General features: G+C 57.4%; 7 protein-coding genes across 7 annotated transcripts; 4 read left to right on the plus strand and 3 right to left on the minus strand.

The window, feature by feature from the left end:
- Nucleotides 1-512: 512 nt before the first annotated feature.
- LY79DRAFT_518609 (uncharacterized protein) lies at nt 513-1,858 on the plus strand (the record flags this gene model as incomplete). The annotated part of the gene is made up of 2 exons (XM_060555045.1): nt 513-1,267; nt 1,336-1,858. 2 exons carry the CDS (start codon nt 513-515, stop codon nt 1,856-1,858), a joined length of 1,278 nt encoding a protein of 425 aa, XP_060412594.1.
- A 133-nt stretch (nt 1,859-1,991) lies between these two features.
- On the minus strand, nt 1,992-2,582 carry LY79DRAFT_518511 (uncharacterized protein; the record flags this gene model as incomplete). Its single annotated transcript, XM_060555037.1, has 3 exons — nt 1,992-2,249; nt 2,311-2,454; nt 2,514-2,582. The coding sequence occupies 3 exons, from the start codon at nt 2,580-2,582 to the stop codon at nt 1,992-1,994; spliced, it is 471 nt and encodes a 156-aa protein (XP_060412595.1).
- Nucleotides 2,583-3,112: 530 nt separating this feature from the next.
- On the minus strand, nt 3,113-5,228 carry LY79DRAFT_610030 (cytochrome P450). The gene is made up of 4 exons (XM_060561934.1): nt 4,904-5,228; nt 4,623-4,822; nt 3,466-4,479; nt 3,113-3,326 (listed from the first exon to the last, which is right to left on the minus strand). The coding sequence occupies exons 1-4, from the start codon at nt 5,112-5,114 to the stop codon at nt 3,204-3,206; spliced, it is 1,548 nt and encodes a 515-aa protein (XP_060412596.1). The 5' UTR covers nt 5,115-5,228; the 3' UTR covers nt 3,113-3,203.
- Nucleotides 5,229-7,166: 1,938 nt separating this feature from the next.
- Nucleotides 7,167-7,784, minus strand: LY79DRAFT_477109 (hydrophobic surface binding protein A-domain-containing protein; the record flags this gene model as incomplete). The annotated part of the gene is made up of 1 exon (XM_060553241.1): nt 7,167-7,784. A coding segment is annotated over one exon (618 nt), but the record flags the coding sequence as incomplete, so codon positions are not given.
- Nucleotides 7,785-11,273: 3,489 nt separating this feature from the next.
- LY79DRAFT_518571 (acetyltransferase) lies at nt 11,274-12,002 on the plus strand (the record flags this gene model as incomplete). The annotated part of the gene is made up of 2 exons (XM_060555043.1): nt 11,274-11,655; nt 11,743-12,002. The coding sequence occupies 2 exons, from the start codon at nt 11,274-11,276 to the stop codon at nt 12,000-12,002; spliced, it is 642 nt and encodes a 213-aa protein (XP_060412598.1).
- A 489-nt stretch (nt 12,003-12,491) lies between these two features.
- LY79DRAFT_266669 (mono-functional DNA-alkylating methyl methanesulfonate N-term-domain-containing protein) lies at nt 12,492-16,552 on the plus strand. The gene is made up of 3 exons (XM_060551984.1): nt 12,492-12,904; nt 13,019-16,088; nt 16,148-16,552. Exons 1-3 carry the CDS (start codon nt 12,807-12,809, stop codon nt 16,469-16,471), a joined length of 3,492 nt encoding a protein of 1,163 aa, XP_060412599.1. The 5' UTR covers nt 12,492-12,806; the 3' UTR covers nt 16,472-16,552.
- Nucleotides 16,553-16,744: 192 nt separating this feature from the next.
- LY79DRAFT_266550 (ubiquinol-cytochrome c reductase) lies at nt 16,745-18,414 on the plus strand. Its single transcript, XM_060551983.1, has 4 exons — nt 16,745-17,302; nt 17,429-17,517; nt 17,608-17,758; nt 17,939-18,414. The coding sequence occupies exons 1-4, from the start codon at nt 17,017-17,019 to the stop codon at nt 18,118-18,120; spliced, it is 708 nt and encodes a 235-aa protein (XP_060412600.1). The 5' UTR covers nt 16,745-17,016; the 3' UTR covers nt 18,121-18,414.
- Nucleotides 18,415-18,691: the final 277 nt, after the last annotated feature.

Raw genomic sequence — 18,691 nt, forward strand, 5'->3', positions numbered from 1 at the left:
GAACGGGTTGATGCAGCCCCCAGCGTCAAATATGAGCTGACAGGTCCAGGACCACCCACACTCTGGGCCAAGCCGACAACTATCCAGGACTACATTTCTGTCTTTTTTCTTCTCTTTTCTTCTTTTTTCTTCTTTTTTTTTTTCTTTTTCTTTTTCTGAAACTGTTTGCAACCCAACACCCTAATTCCCCAGGGGTTCCTTACGTTTAAGCTTTGCGCCAAGCTCAGGGCTCGCATGCCGGGCTCACCGGGCCACGGACCCAGGTGCAGCGATCATGAAACTCGCCCTTGAAACAACGAGAATGCCCTCGCCAGGGCCTTCACGAATACTTCTGCTCTCACGAACTACAGAAAGACATCAGACCAATTCTTCCTCCCATCCCACCCTCATCACGCCCAGAAAGAGAGGGAAGCATTCTGTCACGATATGTGGGTGTTGTTACTGCCCACGCAACTAACAGTATCGTTTTGTTACGTGACACATTCTTATCAATCGCCAACATGAGGACGCGCATGGTTCTCGCGGCCCTGGCCTTCGGCCACGCGCAAGGTCTGAAGTCCCAGTACCCAATGTTCGAATCGTGCGCCGCCAGCCCGCTCCTCCCGGACTCTCACATCGCCTGCGGCAAAGGCGCCGTCTTGGCGCCGGAGACACCGGCCCTCGCCAGGCTCGTGACCAACGGAACCACCAAGCCGCCGCCGAAACAGAAGAAGAAGGACATCTGGCGTACAGACGAGGGCTGGCATGGCCCTCACGCCTGCGCCGGCGTCTACTGCAGCTACTCGCGCCCGTCGTTCGCCGGCGGCCGCGGCATCGTGCTGGTGACCACCCCGTTCAGCGCCGAGGAGGCCTCGCGCCTGCCCGCCTTCGCCGCCGAGTCCATCACAGGCGAGGGCGACGGCGAGCTGTTCAGCGTCGTTGAGGTGCCCGGCAAGGGCCTCGGCCTCGTCGCCAACCAGCCCATCCGGCGCGGGCAGCGGATCATGGCCCACCCGCCGGCGGTCGTCGTCCACCGCCGGTTCGTCGACGACGTCGAGCCGGAGGACCAGTACCGCGTGTTCGAGGACGCCGTCACGCGCCTCCCCGAGCCGGCGCGGGCGGTGTTCATGGCGCAGATGGGCCAGGCGGCGGCCCACCATTCCACGGGACAGACGGTGCACGACATCATGCACACCAACTCGTTCGAGCTGGGCCTCAAGATCAGGGACGGCCATCACTTTGGCAACTATCCCGAAGTGTCGCGGTTCAATCACGACTGCAGGCCCAAGTACGTGCTTATACCACCCTTCCCCCCCTTCGCCGAGCACACGACTGACCCAGGACACACACACACAGCGTCGCGTTCTACATTGACGACTCGGACCTGCGTCACTACACGCACGCGGTCCGGGACATCCGGCCCGGCGAGGAGCTCACCATCTCGTACGTCGACTCGCTCACCGCCCGCGTCGTCCGGCAGGACCGCGCGCGGCGCAACTGGGGCTTCGGCTGCGGCTGCGCGCACTGCAGCCTCCCGGAGCCGTTCGTGCGCGCGTCGGACCAGCGCCTCGTGCGCATGTGGGAGATTGAGCAGCAGCTCAGCCACTGGAACGGCGAGGCGGTCGACGAGGACATGATCGAGCGGCTGGTCGGGCTGTACCGGCAGGAGCGGCTGGACCAGTCGCACGGCGCCGACGCGTTCCGGCTGGCCGCGCTGAACTACAACTCGCTGGGGATGGAGGCGCAGGCGCTCGAGTACGCGAGGCTCGCCGAGGAGCAGCTGCTGCTCGAGAGGGGGCCGGGGGCGAGGCAGGTCGACGACATGAGGGACCTGATGCAGGACCCGAAAGCGCATTACAGCTGGCGGCGGAGGGTGTAGTTGCGATGATGAAAGAATTGGGGACTTTTTTTTTCCTTTTTTTTTTTTTTTTGGGTTGATGATATGATGTGAGTGATAAGAGAGCGCTTGATGCAGCCAGTAATCCACCCATTTGCCCCCAAATTGAGGCTATTCATGATTGACCCAACAACAGGCGTCTTTCGACCTCCTTCTTCAGGTCGGCGTTGAACTCGTTCCACCCGGCGAGCGACTTGTCCCGGAACGACCACCCGGGCGCCATGACGAACGCGAGGAGCCCGGAAAACTCCTCGGCCTGAACGAAGCGCGTGCCGCCCGGGTTCACGTCGCTGGGCTTGAAGTAGAACTCGTGCCTGCCAGTGAAGATGCCCGGCAGCGAGCCGACCCAGTGCAGAGCGTCGCTCGTGTTTTCCTTTCGGTGTCAGTGGGAGGCGGGGAGTTCGCAGCGGGAGGTGGGTTGGCCCTTGGCTTACCTTGATCACGGGCTTGAATGACATGCCCCTCATGTTGGCCTGGATCTGGTCGCCGTCCTTCAGGTCAGAGGGGTCCTTGCCGGCTTCCATCGGCGTCAGGGTCCATCCTTGGCTCCATTCCTTGTATCGCTGGAAGTCCAGGAACTGCGCGACGCCCGGTTAGCAAAGGGAGGAATAAGTGGTCTTGTTGGAGGGCGCGTTACCACTGATCTCACATCAGCCGGCGACGCCTGGATCTCGATCTCGGCCGAGAGGCTGTGAGTAGACCCCATATCTTCTGTGGTGAGTTTGGCAAGGGGGGGGGTTGAAAAGAGATGAGAAGCCTTGGTTTGCCAGGAGAGGGGGTTTTTTATTTTATTTCTTTGGTGTTTGGGTGCTAGTTCATGTGTTGACCGAGTCGGGTGTCAAAAGAGGGGATGAAAGAGAGTAGCGGATGCAGACTGATCACCAAGTGAGAGGAGGTTGACGCATCCTAAATATTTTTCTAAAGAACCAAGTCATGTTCCACGCTGACCCCTTTTGCCCCGGTAGCATTCATCCTTCAATCAATATGGAGTTCGTCGACATCGACGCCGGCCAAACTGACGGACCTGAACTCCGGTCCGCGCCGTAGCCACGCGGGAGCTGACGGACGCCACCGGCGGTGAATTGGGCCGAATATCCACAATAAAATCAGCCACAAACGAACCCCGACCGGGTTTCATCGCCAAACCCGTCTATCAGTCTACCAACGCCAACGCATTACCTGACATAAGATAAGTTTAAAGCCTTTGATATCATATCCCCCCCCCCCCCCCCCCCCCATAAACCTACTCTTACAGTGGCACCGCTCCGCCTAAGGGGCGAAGCATGGTTCAGGCTTGAACCCGCCAGATAGACAGCGAGTCATAACATCAATTGCTTGGCCGTTCCGAGGCGAGAACCCACATGTTGGTCTGGATGAAGATCCCGGCATGGTTGGATTCCTTCCACGGCATGTCGGGTTTGGCGAGACACCAGTCGAAGTTGCGCACCAGCTGTTGACGGGGAGGTGTTAGAAGGATGGATCGTTAATCTCTCTGTCTCTCTCTCTCTCTTTCTCTCTCTCTCTCTCTCTGTCTCTTTCTGCTACGGCGAACAGGGAGATCAGAGGGCGGGGGGGCGGCTTCAACTCACCTCGAAAACCGTCTTGCTGATCTCCATCATCGCGATCGGCCGTCCGAGGCACTGGTACTTGCCGTACCCAAACACGAGCTCGTGCACGCGGTGCATAGCCATCAGCCTCTTCTCGTCCGTCTCGAGCAGCCACCGCTCCGGGCGGAACAGCTCGGCGTCCTCGCCGAAGATGCCCTTGTCCAGGTGCAGCGGCCACGCGGCGCAGCTGATGTTGGTCCCGCCCGGCAGGAAGACGGGGCGGCCGTCCACCACGACGGTGTCGCCGCCGTCCGGAACCCGCTTGGGGTCCATGTTCGTCACCGGCGGGTGGACCCGCATCCCCTCCTTGATGACCGCCTGCAGGTACGGCAGCCTCCGGGCGTCGGCGTCCGACACGATCCCGGAGGGCCGAGCGGCCTCGGCGGCGGCGGCGGCGCTGCCGACGAAGGCGTCAATCTCGGCCCGGAGCTTCGCGTGGACGCGCGGGTTCGTGATGAGGTACAGCATGACGGCGCGGAGCGACGCGGCCGTCGTGTCCGAGCCCGCAATCATCTGCAGCGTCGTCTCGGACAGGATCTCGTCCTCGCTGAGGCCGTGGCGGATGAAGGAGGCGATCATGTCGGAGCGCTTCTGCGTGTCGAGCGCCAGCCGCGCCTTGACGATGGCCCGGCCGTTGGCGAACATCCGGCCCCACCCGGTCGCGTCCGTCTCCCTGGGGCCGAAGAGCCGCGCGGCGAGCGGCGACTGGAGGACCTTGTAGAGGCCCAGCGCGATCTTGTACGTGAAGACGACCATGCCCGTGTCCGCCGACGCGGCGATGCCGAACACGTCGTCGTCGGCGCGCAGGTCGCCAAAGGCCTTGCCGAAGCTGATGTCGCTGATGACGTCCAGCGTCAGGTACTGGATCTTCTGGGCGAGGTCCATCGGCTTCGACGCCGCGTCCGTCGACGTGTATTTCGAGCGGACCAGCTGGATGAGGTCCGAGACGTGAGAGTCGATCGACTCCTCCAGTCCAGGGTTCTCTCTCCCCGAGTACTTTGAGCTCTCGCATGTCAGCGGTTCAACGTCCATCCCATCCGGTCTCTTGGGAACACCGAAGTCAAGCAGGCATCATTAGAAGAAGAAGAAGATGAAGGAGGAGAAGATGATGAAGAAGAAGAAGAAGAAGGAGAACTCACCCCGGATCCCATCTGTTGCCTCAGCCGCTTGTGTCTCTGCTCATCCATCTCGCTAAAGACATGATCCTTGCCCGGCATGTGCCTACAGGCCCGGTAGAACCATTCGGTCCTGGTGTATTGTGACCGGATCCCGCTCATGTGAGCGAGCAGCTCGGGCGACGAGGTGACAAGATCGTTTGGGCCGACGCGGGCGATGGTCCCTAGGTAGACGGATGCCATGTTAGCCACCGCCGTCGTCGTCGTCTGTGCGATGCCGGCTGCATGGCCGGCGCGCGACTCACCATACTTGCGGCAAACGCCATCGTACTGCAGGTGCGACTTGAAGGAAAGGATCGCCCAGGCATGCCACGCCTCGGTCCAGCCACACAAGGGCGGCCCCTTGAATGCCTTGAGGCGGTTGTACGTCCGGATCTTCTGCTGGCCCGCGTACGCGAGCAGCACGACCAAAGCAAAGAGCCACCGAAGGCCGTACAGGTCGGAAGAGAAGCCCATGATCACGCGGCAGAGCTGCAGTCCCAACAAATGTGAGATGCTTGAAAATTGCAAGGTTGAGACTGCTTGTCCGTGCGCGCGGGCGAGCAAGGAGATATACGAAGGACGGGAGCAGGGGGGGGGGGGGGGGGGGTTGTACGATGGGATCTTCTCCAGCTAGCTCACCGCGCTGTGACACGTTGACCAAGCGGGAAAGGGGTTGATTGGAAAATAGCGTGTCTTTGCCCATTTGCGTGTCGGAGAAGAAGAAAAAAAGAAAGAAAGAAAAAAGGGAGAGGCTATCGATCCGCGATGATAAGCAAAGCGCCTCGCGCGCGGTATGCAGCCAATGTCGACGCCCGGCAGAGACATCGTATCGTTCTGTTTACAACCCCGTTCCTCCCCACCTCTCAGCGAGGCCTGGACCATTTGCCAATACAATTATCGGAATCCGACGCGATGGGCCTTTCGTTTGCGTCCCTTTGCATGCGCAGTGCATACCGAATGTGGACGAGGTGCTCGGCGAAGTGTGCAACTGTCCAGCTTCAACGATGTCGGCCTTCGTCACGGTCGGACCGGGTGTAGTTGCTTGGCCGGGGTATGCGGCATGCATGATCCTGCAAGTCATCCCCAGTTTGGTGGCCGCCGTCCCGTCCCGCAACCTTCTGCGTCCGCAGGGTCGGATCGTCAAGAGCAAACAGGCGCGTTGTCACATATAACTGGTTGAAATCGTTATCAATGCCGGCCACAAACGTCCATCGCGGCGGCTGGGAGATGGTGTGGGGGGAGGGGGCATCATATGGAGACGCTCGAGGAAGCGAGCTGTGCATACGGTTATCACACTGCCGCAAACAAAACACGGAGATTCAATTGGCTGGGCTGGGACTTATACACACTGCATTCGTTTCGTTGCATCTTTCTATTGACGCGAGTTTCCTGGATACTGTGAATTGAGGAAGGTGGAAACACCTACAGGTTGAAGAAGAGGTTTTGCTTGGTTGGCCTGATAACAGCACGTGGATCCGTAGTATCCTGGACCACGCCGCTTTGGTTTTTTTCTTCTTTTTTTTTTCTTCTTCTTCTTTTTTTCTTTCTTGTTTTACCTTGACTGCTGAAAACTACGTAGCCAACATACTGCATGCAGTCCGGATCGCTGCAGACTGACTGTATCAGAAGAAGGCCAGGGCGGTCTCGAGATGGCCTCGTTCTCGGAAAGTTGTAACACCGAGGAGCGGCTCATCACCTGCAACTACGAGGGACACTCCCCTCCCTTGAGATCTATCTGCAGAAAACCCCGAGCAACATGCATAGGTATACTGCGTATGGAGGAGAAGCCTGGCCACAAGGCAGGCTGCAAGCAAGCACGCTCGGCCGCGAGCAGCTCAAACGTGGAGAGCGCACGAGGTTCACGGATGCTCACCACGAGAAATCGATGTTTTGGATTTCGCACAGAGCGGTTTGGTGTATGTATGAGTGTGACTGTGTCTGTGTGTGTGTGTGTGTGTGTGTGTGCATGGACCGTAACAGGTTCATTCTATCTTTAATTTCAACTCATTTCAATCGTCCAAAGTTCTTTTATAACAAAAAGTTAGATTTCCATTTGATACACTCCTGGTGTCTCGTAAAACTCCGACGCCTCCATGCTCCTCACGCATTATCGTCTCGCTGTGCCCGGACCGTCCCACGGCAACTCTGGCGCTATCGCCTTCTACCTCTAACTTAGGCCGCCGCCGTCTTCTTCTTCTTCTTGTCCTTGCGGCCGGCAACGGGCGTGATCTTGGGAGGCGGGGCCGGAACGTTGGGAGGCGGGGCCGGGACGTTGGGAGCAGGAGCGGGGACGGGGGCCGCAGGAGGAGCACCGACGGCCGGGGGAGGTACCGGCGAGGGGAGGGGAGCGCCGACGGCTGGCACAGCAGGCGGGATGGGAGCAGCCGGAACTGGCGAGGGCGCTGCCGCCGGGGGAGGCACCGGGCCCGCCCGGGGGTTGCCAGGGGAAGCAAGCGGGATGCCGCTAGGGTTGGCTAGGCCAGCAGCAGGAACCGGGGCAACAGCCGGCGGGGCCGGGGCGGCAGCAGGGGGAGCCGGGACGGCAGCAGCAGGAGGAGCCGGGGCAGCAGCGGGAGCGGGCACCGAGTAGGCGGCGATGCCCTGGTCCAGTACAGATTCGATCTTGGATCGGCTATCGGCGGCGATCCTCTGGCCGATTCTGGGGACCTTGTCCTCCAGCGCGGCAGTCAACGCTACGGTCGACGCCTTTTGCTTCTGGAGCGAGTCCAAGGCGACGGCGCTGACGCCCATGTTGTCGAGGATAGGCTTGCGGGAGACCAAGTCGTTGATCGTGGTCGTCGTCTGGTCGACGAGATCGTCCGTGGTCCGGCGGAGCCTGGCCGCCCTGAAAATGCCGAGGTCGCCGGCGCCCTGGATCTTTGCGGTGGCCTGTTCGGTGACCGTCTGGGTCTGCTGGGAGGCGATGAGGAGGTTGTTGGCCGAGACGGGGCCGCCGTCCAGAGCCAAGATGGCGTTGTCGAGCGTCGTGAGGGACTGGGAGACGGGGGTCAGCGCCTTCTCGATGGCGTCGGCATCGCCGGGCGCCCTCTTGCCCATCTCGCCAGCCCAGAGGGACTGGAGGGGCATGGCCGCGGCGATGGCCGCCTGGCCGACGAGAGCAAGTACCAGTTGCGGGGGATGCATTTTGCTTGGTATGACAATGCCAGACGATTAGGGGTCTGAAGGTTTGTGGAGAAAAGATGGTAGAAGTGACCAAGCTGATGTCGTTGAGTTCTTGGATGCTCCCAAGAAGAATGGCTTATTTGACGGGAGATGGAATAGGTTTATAACCTTCGCTCGACCTGTCCGTGACGGTCCCAAGATTGTGTCGTGAGCAGCATCGAGATGGGCCGGACGCGGTGCGGCATCGTAGGCTCCAACGCAACCTGCAGACGTGAGACGGTTGAAACGAATCTTGGAGGAGTGTAGGCATGGCATGGCATGGCATGGCGATACCCCCCCCCCCCCCCTCTCTCCGCTCGCAGATCTAGTCTTTGCGTCGGGGAAGCAAGGGTTCTCGAGGTGTTGGCAGCCGCATGAGGTCTGTGTATGAGCCCGTGAACACCAATCGGCGCAAGATCGTAAACAGGACTGGATAGTTGTTAGTAGCGTCTCTCCACTCCTGACAGCTTGACAACAAATGAAGTCTCCGCAGATGGAGGGATAGACTTTGGTGATCGGTGAACCCTTGACCCGTGCGTAGCAAACCCTATGCAGGAAGGGAAGGGAAGGCAGAAGCAAGGGCCTTGATGCAGTAACAGGGACAAGGTGACGGGGATATGATGACAGATTCTTTGCAGGAGCCTCTTGAAACTAGACGGAGGCATACATAGTGTGTGTAGTCGGGCACCCGAGGGTGAGAGGGTACTTGGTTGAACTTGCTCCCGGACGCATACGCATGCTAGACCCCCCCCTCCGTCAGATGAGTAGTAAGCTACAGTCTCGGTCAGGTATCCGGGGACGCAGGTCGAAGGCTCAGACCCTTTTGCAGGACGCAAGATATTCAAAGCTGCACTTATACCGGAGCAGGGCTTGTCTGTGATTCGTCAACGAAGATGGCCAAAGCCAACGTTGCTGCGCCCCTATGGCTCTAATGCCCGCGGGCCGGTGCAGCTTCTTCTCCACTTGCTTAACCACCGCAATGGATCGACGGCCGTGCATCGCGAGGCAGCACACGCTGCAAGACGATCTCGTAGGCCCTATTGGACTGGGGGGGAGCTCTATTGCATCTCCTGTGGGCGACGTAGGAACGGTAGGACGTTCCACTCTTCTGACCTTGTAACTCGGCCGATATGGGGGACATGGCTTCTCGTCCTCCCCGATGCCATAGCTTCATCATTCGGCAAGAAAACGGCCTTGGCGGTGAGGAAGCTCGCGCTACCGGTTGCACACCTGCATTTGGAATTTGGAACTCAACTTGCAAGTGTTCGGCTGACCTGTCCCAATTAGACATCTCTGTGTTTCTGATGTCCTATTGCGGTTCCAAAGTTGGTCCAGAGCGCACCAGCCGTAGCAACGATCAACCAGCCCCTTCCGACTTTCCTCTTCTCTCTGAAAATCAAGCTCTTGACATGGTACAGAAGTCTATCACGGGTTGATTTGTCTATGACTTACTTACCACCATGTTACACGCCTACCTGTTCATGACGATTCGACTACGAGGCGGCCTTACTGGTTCCGTATACCTTCAAGCTGTGTAAACTCGTGTCTCCTCCGTCAACAGCCCGAGAGACGGTCTATAATCCGTCCTATCATTCCAAACGGGCTGTAGCAGATACGCGGAGACCGTTCCCTCGCTGTCCACACCGCATCCAGACAAGAGAGTGTCCGACATACGGATGCTGGGAACGACCAACGCCGTCGAATCGAATGGAAACGTCATTATACACACTCCTCAGCCGCAGTTTTGCGCGCAAGGGCTTCCGTGAGAGGCGCTCAGACCGAGATGCAACGGCGCATGTTGGCACCCTACTTTGCCCTTCAAGGGAGGGAGGGCTTGACCACTTGCGCTCGTGCCATTTGTACTGGCCACAGAGCAGCTCCTTCTCAGGCCGGGGAGGGGGGGTTAGCATAAGCATCGGTAGGTACGCCGATGAGTCCGGGCCCACGACCAGCTTGGGACGGTGCCCGGTTTCATCACGGACGGCGTGGCTGAGATCAAGGGACTCGCCACAGGAGAGATGTTGCATAAACGCCTCCAGCCACAGTCTCGCCATGCACTTTGTTGTCCGTCGCCGGGTGTATAGCGGGCCGGATACCAAGTCGCGGAGCGGGAGAGGCAATCAAGGTCTATCCAAATGTTTTGTTTTCTGAAGGGAGGGGGGGGGGACGCTCAGATCACGGCTTTGGTCTCATGTTTATTTGACATTATGACCATGTTGAAGTAAACCCCCGTCCTGATTTCCGCGTTGCTTCAACTAGAGCTCGGCCCCCGAGAACCCCTGAAGGAATGAGCTTGTCATCCGACTTGGAAAAAACAAGTCGTTCAAATCTTGGCTCGAGGGCATCTCTAGTCATTCCAACATTACGATAAACGGCTAGAGTTACAGGACGATCTCTCGGCCAGAATACCATAGATGAAAGGCTTTGGCAGTCTTTAGTCTTTTTGCAAGTAGAGTGCGATATGCTCATTGGTGGGCAGACCTCTCTCTGGCTCAGCATCACTCCAGCCGCATGTGTGCAAGAAGACTAGACAGCTCATCACACAGCAGAACTATGGATTACTTCTCAAGCGCTGGAAATGACAACTCCGAGATGTGGAAACGCCTGATGCGGCAGTGCCGCGACTTCTGATAGCACAACTGTCTTCTTCCTCCGGGGATGCCGCTCAGATATGAGCCAAATCACTACAGGAATGAAGTCCAAGGAAACTTTCAAACTTCAGAAGCACAAAGATAAAATCTCCGTATTCTAAGAGAAAAATCTTTATTCTAAATTGGCATCAATAGAGCACCAACAGAGCCTTCTTGGCTGCACGTTGCAGTATATGCACAAGCTTGTCATTCCTATTCTGAGGAGCTTAGGTGCTCCTGGCATGAAGCACATGACCAAACTTCAATCATCTCGACCCAAATCTCTTTCCGTATCGCTTCCATATATATTCTGGTAATTATTAACCCAGCTGCACGCTGCATGGTGTTGTGTTTCATCAAGCCGGCAACGAGTTCCCTCCACAAGCGGTGGACGCTATGGTGCAAAATATCATTTTGAAGTGGTTGTCAATACTGAAATGGCACTTCCGAGTATGTTTAACAATGCGGCCTACGAAGAATATCGAATCGTTGGAAACTTTAAAAGTTGGGAGCGAACAAGTGGCATTTGGACAAGGCAACAACAATCCTACGATCAGCGACCTTCCTAGGTGGGCGGTGACAAATCCATTAACAGGCCCACCGCAGAGGATGCCAAGGCTCTAGTAGTATTCGTACGCGTCCAGGTTCGGCCTGTGATGAGTCAGACCGAACGTATGAGGGGCTCCCGACGGCCACGAATCATCATCTACCTTGACAACTGGCCCGGCAAGGCAGCTTCAAGTACAAAAAGGGCGGCACGGTGCAAGTATACGGACGAGTGCGTGAGCCTTCCCCACAGCGAGGTCGAAACAAGCTGCGAGACGGTTACAGGACGAGAAACATGGGCATCGAGCTTCAGACCGTAGTCGAGGCCGACTTGCGGCGCTGCGCCGAGATCGAGGACTTGGCCTTCGCGGAGAGCCCGCTCAAACAAGTGCTGTTCTCCGGCCCCTTGCCGGAGAACATGTCGGAGGTTCGAGCGGACGAGATGGCCAAACAGCTTCGCGAGGACGCGACCGTGCGCATGTTCAAAGCAGTGGACACTGCGCTCTCGGGCGACGAGGCCATCATTGGTTGGTGCAAGTTCAATGTACACGCGGATGGCATGCCGGAGCCAAAACCGCGAGAGGTGCAGCCGTGGTACAACGAGAAGGCTTACCGTATGATGTTCGGCGGGCTGGACGAGATGCGCAAGCGTTTGATGGCAGGGAAGCCGTCCGTTTGTAAGTGGTGTTTGAGAGAGAGAGACATACAAAGAAACAAACAACAGAAGAGTCGGTTGGCTCGGTAGCTAACAAGACTGAACGCAGATATCCACATCCTCGTGACGGACCCCAAGCACCAGCGGCGCGGGGCTGGTCTCCAGCTGATGACGCCGGGGATGCAAGAGGGTGCTAGGCTGGGGGTGCCGGTGTATCTGGAGTCGTCGGCGGCCGGCCATCATTTGTACACCAAGCTTGGATTCAAGGATGTTGAAGAGCGCCGGGTGGACTTTAGCAGCTTGGGCGTCGATTTGGTTCACTTGAATTGGGCCATGATCTGGGAACCGCCCAGCCAGCGATGCCCTTGAACCGACTGTCTTGTTGATTGGCCGGGGGTATGTATGGGTGCGTTGCATGCCCGGGTGTCTGCTTTCAGCGCCAACGGCTCGAGAGACGGGGAGGGGGGCCCTTCCTAACGGTGATTTCCTAAACCGATGTTGAGGGTTAGACGTTTGCTGGAGAAGAGTTGGACGGGATTTCATGACGGGATTTCATGAATTCCGGGACTGTTATACCGTACACATGGGATAACATTCATACTGTATATTCGTGTGTCATCCCGCCCAGACCATACAGTGTGAATGATATGCAATATAAATGGGAGGAACGCCTGGGAGTCGTCGAGGTGAGGTGGGGCGATAACGACGATAACACCTGCCTCGTGCTGGCCATGCTGGCTCTTGCCTTTTGCCTCCTGCACCTCACCTCACTTCACCTGCATCTGCATCCTGCAGCCAGTCCTCTACAGTGGCTCTAGCGCCTGAGACCGCGGACCTTTCCCGACACACAGGACTGCTGCTGTTATGTACGTACCGTATCTAGGTAGGTACCTAGATAGCTAGCTACCTACTATAGTACCTACTGCGTAGTGTATATGGTAAGGCTGCAATGGATGACGTAATCAGTCATCTTCCGTACCTAGGTAGTTAGGTAGTGGAGGGGCACCCCCCCGGACTCTGTGACAGCTAAACTCCGACGCAAAGCACCGTCCGAACCGTTTCCGTCCCCGTCCCTCACATCTGTCTGTCTTTGCTTGCTTTCTCGTCCATGGCCGCCATTTTGTGGGATCCAGAGCTGCTACCTCGAATAGGTCCCTCCCACAGACCGGCACCATGTCGTACGTCGCCCCCATCCACAGGCCAAGCAGCATACGCCACGCCTTGAGCGTACGCTTGTCAGAGGACGACGAGACAGAGAGCCTCGTGGTAGCGTGAGTTCGCCGCCCTTCCTGCCCCTCCATGCCTGGCTGCCCCAACACGCCGCCGCCTCGTTTTCGCTGCTGTCCTTCCAACACATTCGTCCCCCCTCACTGACACCCTCCAAGAAGGTCCAACAGGCTCGAAGTATGGCGTGTCACGCCCACCGACATGTACATGCCCGGCTCTGCCGCTGTCTACGGCACCATCCTACTCCTTCAACGCCTACGACCCAAGGACAGCAATGCCGACCTGCTGTTCGTCGGCACCGATCGATTCCAATACTTCACGGCGAGATGGGACCCCGGAACACAGAGGCTACACACCGAGCAGGTCATAGAAGATGCCGCCGAACCTCACATGCGCGAAGCCCAGAGCCAGGACAAGTGCCTGGTGGATCCCACTGGCAGGTTCATGGCCATGCACCTATGGGAGGGAGTCATGAATGTTATGCGCCTGGGAACCCGCAAAGGCCAATTCGCTCGCCTTGACGGAGCATGGGAGCAGGTCCGCCTGTCCGAGCTCTTTGTCAAGGCCAGCGCCTTCGTTCCCACCGACACGGGCAACCCAACCATCGCCTTCTTATATCAGTCCAGTATCGAAAAAGAAGATGCCCAACTCGCCATCTACCGCCTGATGAGCGATGACAAGAACACAAATGTTTCGAGGTTTGACCCGAGCAAGGACAGGCAGTACGAGCTCGACATCAAGGATCCCTATGCCCGCATCATCATACCCGTGCCCATTGTCGAAGATGACGTCAAACGTTATCACAAGAGAGACACTACCGGGTCGAAAGCACAGTTGGGTGGCTTGGTCGTTGTCGGGGAGACTTTGCTGGTCTACGTCGACACCCTCACGCGGACAGTAGTGGAGGAGGGGCTTGACAGTCCGTCCATTTTCGTGGCATGGGCTGCTTACGACCACACGAACTACTTCCTCTCCGACGATTATGGGAACCTTCACCTCCTGACCATCCAAACTGAAGGCGTTATTGTCACGGGCCTGTCCATGAGATTGCTGGGCGTCACTTCTCGCGCATCGTGTTTGGTATATATGGGTGATGGCATGCTTTTCCTGGGCTCCCATTACGGCGACTCCCAGCTTCTCTCGATCTCTGTTGAGACGCAAACGACGAGGCTCGTCCAGACCATTCCCAACATTGCCCCTATTCTCGACTTCTCCATCATGGACCTGGGAAACGCCGGGGACAGCCAGGTGGGCAACGCCTTCTCTTCGGGCCAGGCCCGTATTGTTGCTGGATGTGGCGTTCACCAAAACGGCAGTCTACGGAGCATTCGAAGCAGCGTCGGTCTCGAAGACATTGGCGTTCTCGACGACCTGCGCGATGTTCGTGGGCTGTTCAGTCTCCGATCCCATGGCTCGGCCAAGGTCGACACCCTCGTTGTATCCTTCATTACGGAAACCCGAGTCTTCAAATTCGACCCGGAAGGAGGGATTGAAGAGGTATTTGACTTTCAAGGCCTCGTCTTGGATAGACCCACGTTGGTTGCAACGACTTTGTCCAATGGCCATTTGTTGCAGATCACACCCACCGCCGTGGCAGTTCTTGACTCGGAAAGTGGCGTGACGTTAAACACTTGGGCTGTGCCGGACGGGAAGACTATCGTCAACGCGTCAGCCAATAACAAGTGGGTCTTGTTGTCCATCAGTGGCACAACTTTGGTGTCTCTGAACCTGTCAGATAACCTGTCGGCTCAAGAGCAGGTCTTGGGCCGCGGCGTTGGCGGCCAGGAGGATCAGATCTCCTGCATTCACGCCGCTCGTGACCTTGATGACATTGGTGTGGTCGGCTTCTGGGCGAACGGCTCAGTGTCCATCATCAATCTCGGCACACTCAACGCTCTCCAGGGAGAAACCGTGAAACAAACCGATGATAGTGTGTCAGTCCCAAGAGACCTGGCCCTAGTACAGCTTCACCCACCACACCTCCTGGGTCCCACTCTCTTCGTAGCTATGGAAGACGGGCAGGTGGTGTCCTTTAACGTGTCAAAGGAAGATTTCTCGCTGTCTAGCCGGAAGAGCGTCACGCTGGGCAGCCAGCAGGCCGGCCTTCACATCCTGCCTCGACCAGGCGGCGAGGGTATCAGCAACATTTTTGCCACCACCGAGCACTCCAGCCTCATCCACAGTTCGGAGGGACGTATCATCTACTCGGCAGCTACCGCAGAGGATGTAACTTATATCGCGCCTTTCGACTCGGAGGCATTCCCCGACGCCATTTTCCTCGCCACGAACCGAAACATTAGGATTGCCCACATCGACGCCGAAAGAAGAACGCATGTCAACCCGTTGCAGCTGCGCGAGACGGTCAGAAGGGTCGCGTACTCGCCAGCGTTGCGAGCTTTCGGCATTGGCACCATTCGCCGCGAACTGGCCAACAATGAAGAAGTAGTCACCAGCTCGTTCCAGCTCGTCGACGAGATCGTTCTCGGAGTCGTCGGCAAGCCCTTCCACCTGGACGGCTCGACCTCGACAGAGATGGTTGAGAGTGTCATCAGAGCGCAACTGCTAGATGGCATGGGGCGGCCTGCAGAGAGATTCATTGTTGGTACGAGCTATCTGGCCGATCCGGATATCGACGAGAGCAGCGACACCAGAGGCCGCATTCTCGTCCTCGGTGTGGACTCGGACAAGAACCCGTACTTGATTGTCAGCCACCAGCTGAAAGGGGCTTGCCGAAGCCTTGGCGTCATGGGCGAGAAGCTTGTTGCTGGGCTGAGCAAGACCGTGGTGGTCTATGATTATGTCGAGGAGTCAACCACATCAGGGGCCTTGCGCAAGCTGGCCACTTTCCGGCCTTCGACGTTTCCTGTCGACATCGATGTCAATGGGAACATGATTGGCATCGCCGATTTGATGCAGTCCTTGACCTTGGTCGAGTTCATTCCGGGTCAGGACGGGAACAAAGCCAAACTCGTGGAGCGAGCCCGCCACTTTCAGTACATCTGGGCCACTTCGGTGTGCCACCTAGAGGGGCACTCTTGGTTGGAGGCGGATGCGCAGGGCAACCTGATGGTGTTGAGAAGAAACCCCAACGCACCGACAGAGCACGACCGAAAGCAAATGGAGGTCACTGGTGAATTTCATCTCGGAGAACAAGTGAACAAAATCCGACTGCTCGACGTAACGCCCAACGAGAACGACCCCATTATCCCCAAGGCGTTTCTCGCTACAGTAAGATGGTTTCCGACGCACCGCAAAATGCGTGTACATGTGCTGACAGGTGACAACAGGTCGAGGGGTCGTTGTATGTGTTTGCTGACATCAAGTCGGAATACCAGAGCTTGTTGTTTCAGTTCCAAGAGAGGCTGGCAGAGGTAGTGAGAACACTAGGACAAGCCGACGGTGCGCCTGGTTCCGGCCTATCGTTCACGGCGTGGCGAGGCTTCAGAAATGCCAAGCGCGCCGCGGAGGGCCCGTTCCGGTTCGTCGACGGCGAGTTGATCGAACGGTTCTTGGATTTGGACGAGGCAAAGCAAGAGGCGGTGGTTCAAGGTCTTGGACCGACGGTGGAGAGCATGCGCAACCTGCTCGAGGAGCTGAAGCGCATGCATTAAACAAGTATATGCAAATGTAGGATATGTATGGGAAAGAGGAGTTGAGTTTGGCGGGAAACGGCCTAAACAAAGCCCCATTAACGGCCAACAACAGGGAATATCACGGGCTTGAATGTTCAATCACCACCAAACCTGGCCAAGGTTTTTAAAAACGGAGGGGAATGATTCAATTGGGTCCCCAGGACCACCGTGCACTGATCAGTGGTGGAACTCGTACAAGCTGGGAAAACCAAATTTTACCTCGATGTGTGCCTTTTGCTAATGGGGGGATTGCAATTATCCACAGTAACGCTGTCATCACTCGTGCCACTACGGAAAGGGCCGGGTCCCCAGCTGTCTCGGCCAGCCAATCACCAGCCACCAATTTCAGAAAACACGTGCCTGAGGCCATCAACCAGAAAGCTTTCCCGGCAATCCCAATCCTCAAACCACGGGCATCACGAAAAAAGACGCTCTCCTAACCCTCCAACGTCATCCCTCCCAATTGCATCTCGCAACCCACGCCCGCAAACCCTCTCCCCTCCTCCTCCTCCGGATTTCACGAGATGGCGCCCCTCGCACACGTATCCCGCACCTGCCTGCGGCAGTTGGCGCGAAGCAGTCCGTCCGCGAACACGGCTGCGCGCGCCCTCAGCACCTCGGCCGCCCGGAACGACTCGACCGCCACGAGCTACTCGAGCCCCTTCAAGGGTGCCCAGGCCGGCAACAAGATCCCCGACTTCAGCAAGTACATGAGCAAGACCAACGCCGCCACCAACCAGCTCTTCGGATACTTCATGGTCGGCACCATGGGCGCCATTACCGCCGCCGGCGCCAAGTCCACCGTCCAGGGTAGGGAAACCCTTCCGTTGCCCCGAAAGCAATCAAAAGCCGACACCGGAGACGAGCATGACGGAATTGTAGAGGGCGGAGAAGGAAATACTTGAATTATAGGCTGACGGACGGTGCCAATTGCAGAGTTCCTTGTCAACATGTCCGCCTCCGCCGACGTTTTGGCCATGGCCAAGGTCGAGGTTGACCTGTCCACCATCCCCGAGGGCAAGAACGTGAGTGGCCTGAAGACATGATTTCCAGCGTAATGAATTCGAATCCAGGGGATGGTTATGCTGACATGCGGGGTGGGGGACGAACAACAGGTTATCATCAAGTGGAGAGGCAAGCCCGTCTTCATCCGCCACCGCACCCAGGCCGAGATCGAGGAGGCCAACAAGGTCTCCATTTCCGCCCTCCGTGACCCCCAGGCCGACGAGGACCGCGTCAAGGACCCCGAGTGGCTCATCATGTTGGGTATGTTTTTTCTTTTCTTTTCGGCTACACTCGTCAAAAAGTTTCGCGATTGGGCTCCGGTTTGCCGAGGAGCGGGTTGACGCTAGAGCCAATCAGCCACGTCCGCTCAACCGGTTTGCTACTAGGGACTGTCGGTGTCCGTTGCAAGGACGGGCTTTGCTGACTCGATGTTGATTATAGGCGTCTGCACGCACTTGGGTTGTGTCCCCATCGGCGAGGCCGGTGACTTTGGCGGTTGGTTCTGCCCCTGCCACGGATCGCACTACGACATTTCCGGCCGTATCAGAAAAGGACCGGCTCCTCTCAACCTCGAGATCCCCGAATACGACTTCCCCGAGGAGGGCAAGCTGGTCATCGGTTAAGCAGCACCACTGTAAGAGTATAAGACGGAACGTGGGGAGAAGGCAAGGAGCACGGAGAGCAGGCCCAGGCTCCTCCTCGGAGGGGACGCGGACGCTGATGGCAACAACAACAACAAACTACTAGACCAACTTTTCTTTTGCATCGGAGACGAGGTGGTGCTGGTTTGGGCCAACCCCCAGAGAGACGAAGAGGTCGTTTTCTTTTTTTTTGTTCTTAGACGTGTCCCTCCGGGCAATGATGCCAATGTACAAAAGTCACACGAGCGTCCAGGAGCAATGAGCAGCCTCGCACCTTCCTAACAGCCACGGCTGACATCGGTTTGAGGCGTTTGTGTGTGTGTGTGTGTGTGTGGCCGGTGATTGACTAACTAACGGCAGGAAAGCATGGACAAGCCCGACTACCTGTCATTGGACCGGGACGAGTATGCTACGAGGTGTTCCGAGGACGGAATAATACCGGACGGTGGCGGTCGAAACTCATGTGAGGGCCTCGGTACCAAAGTTGGTGTGTATATATATACTCCTTAAGCACCTACCTATCAGCAGCAGCAGCATCCAAGCGTCACAAAAG

This window comes from Colletotrichum navitas (assembly GCF_030913465.1).
Source record: "Colletotrichum navitas strain CBS 125086 chromosome Unknown LY79scaffold_43, whole genome shotgun sequence".
Taxonomy (NCBI): Eukaryota; Fungi; Ascomycota; class Sordariomycetes; order Glomerellales; family Glomerellaceae; genus Colletotrichum; species Colletotrichum navitas.

Coding starts and splice junctions, on each gene's coding strand:
- LY79DRAFT_610030 (XM_060561934.1), bottom strand. CDS start 5,114: ATGGGCTTCTCTTCCGACCTGTACGGCCTTCGGTGGCTCTTTGCTTTG. Junction 4,823..4,903: donor TGGCGTTTGCCGCAAGTATG/GTGAGTCGCGCG, acceptor CCGTCTACCTAG/GGACCATCGCCCGCGTCGGC. Junction 4,480..4,622: donor GGCAACAGATGGGATCCGGG/GTGAGTTCTCCT, acceptor GAGAGCTCAAAG/TACTCGGGGAGAGAGAACCC.
- LY79DRAFT_266669 (XM_060551984.1), top strand. CDS start 12,807: ATGTCGTACGTCGCCCCCATCCACAGGCCAAGCAGCATACGCCACGCC. Junction 12,905..13,018: donor ACAGAGAGCCTCGTGGTAGC/GTGAGTTCGCCG, acceptor ACACCCTCCAAG/AAGGTCCAACAGGCTCGAAG. Junction 16,089..16,147: donor CCAAGGCGTTTCTCGCTACA/GTAAGATGGTTT, acceptor AGGTGACAACAG/GTCGAGGGGTCGTTGTATGT.
- LY79DRAFT_266550 (XM_060551983.1), top strand. CDS start 17,017: ATGGCGCCCCTCGCACACGTATCCCGCACCTGCCTGCGGCAGTTGGCG. Junction 17,303..17,428: donor CGCCAAGTCCACCGTCCAGG/GTAGGGAAACCC, acceptor TGCCAATTGCAG/AGTTCCTTGTCAACATGTCC. Junction 17,759..17,938: donor CGAGTGGCTCATCATGTTGG/GTATGTTTTTTC, acceptor TGTTGATTATAG/GCGTCTGCACGCACTTGGGT.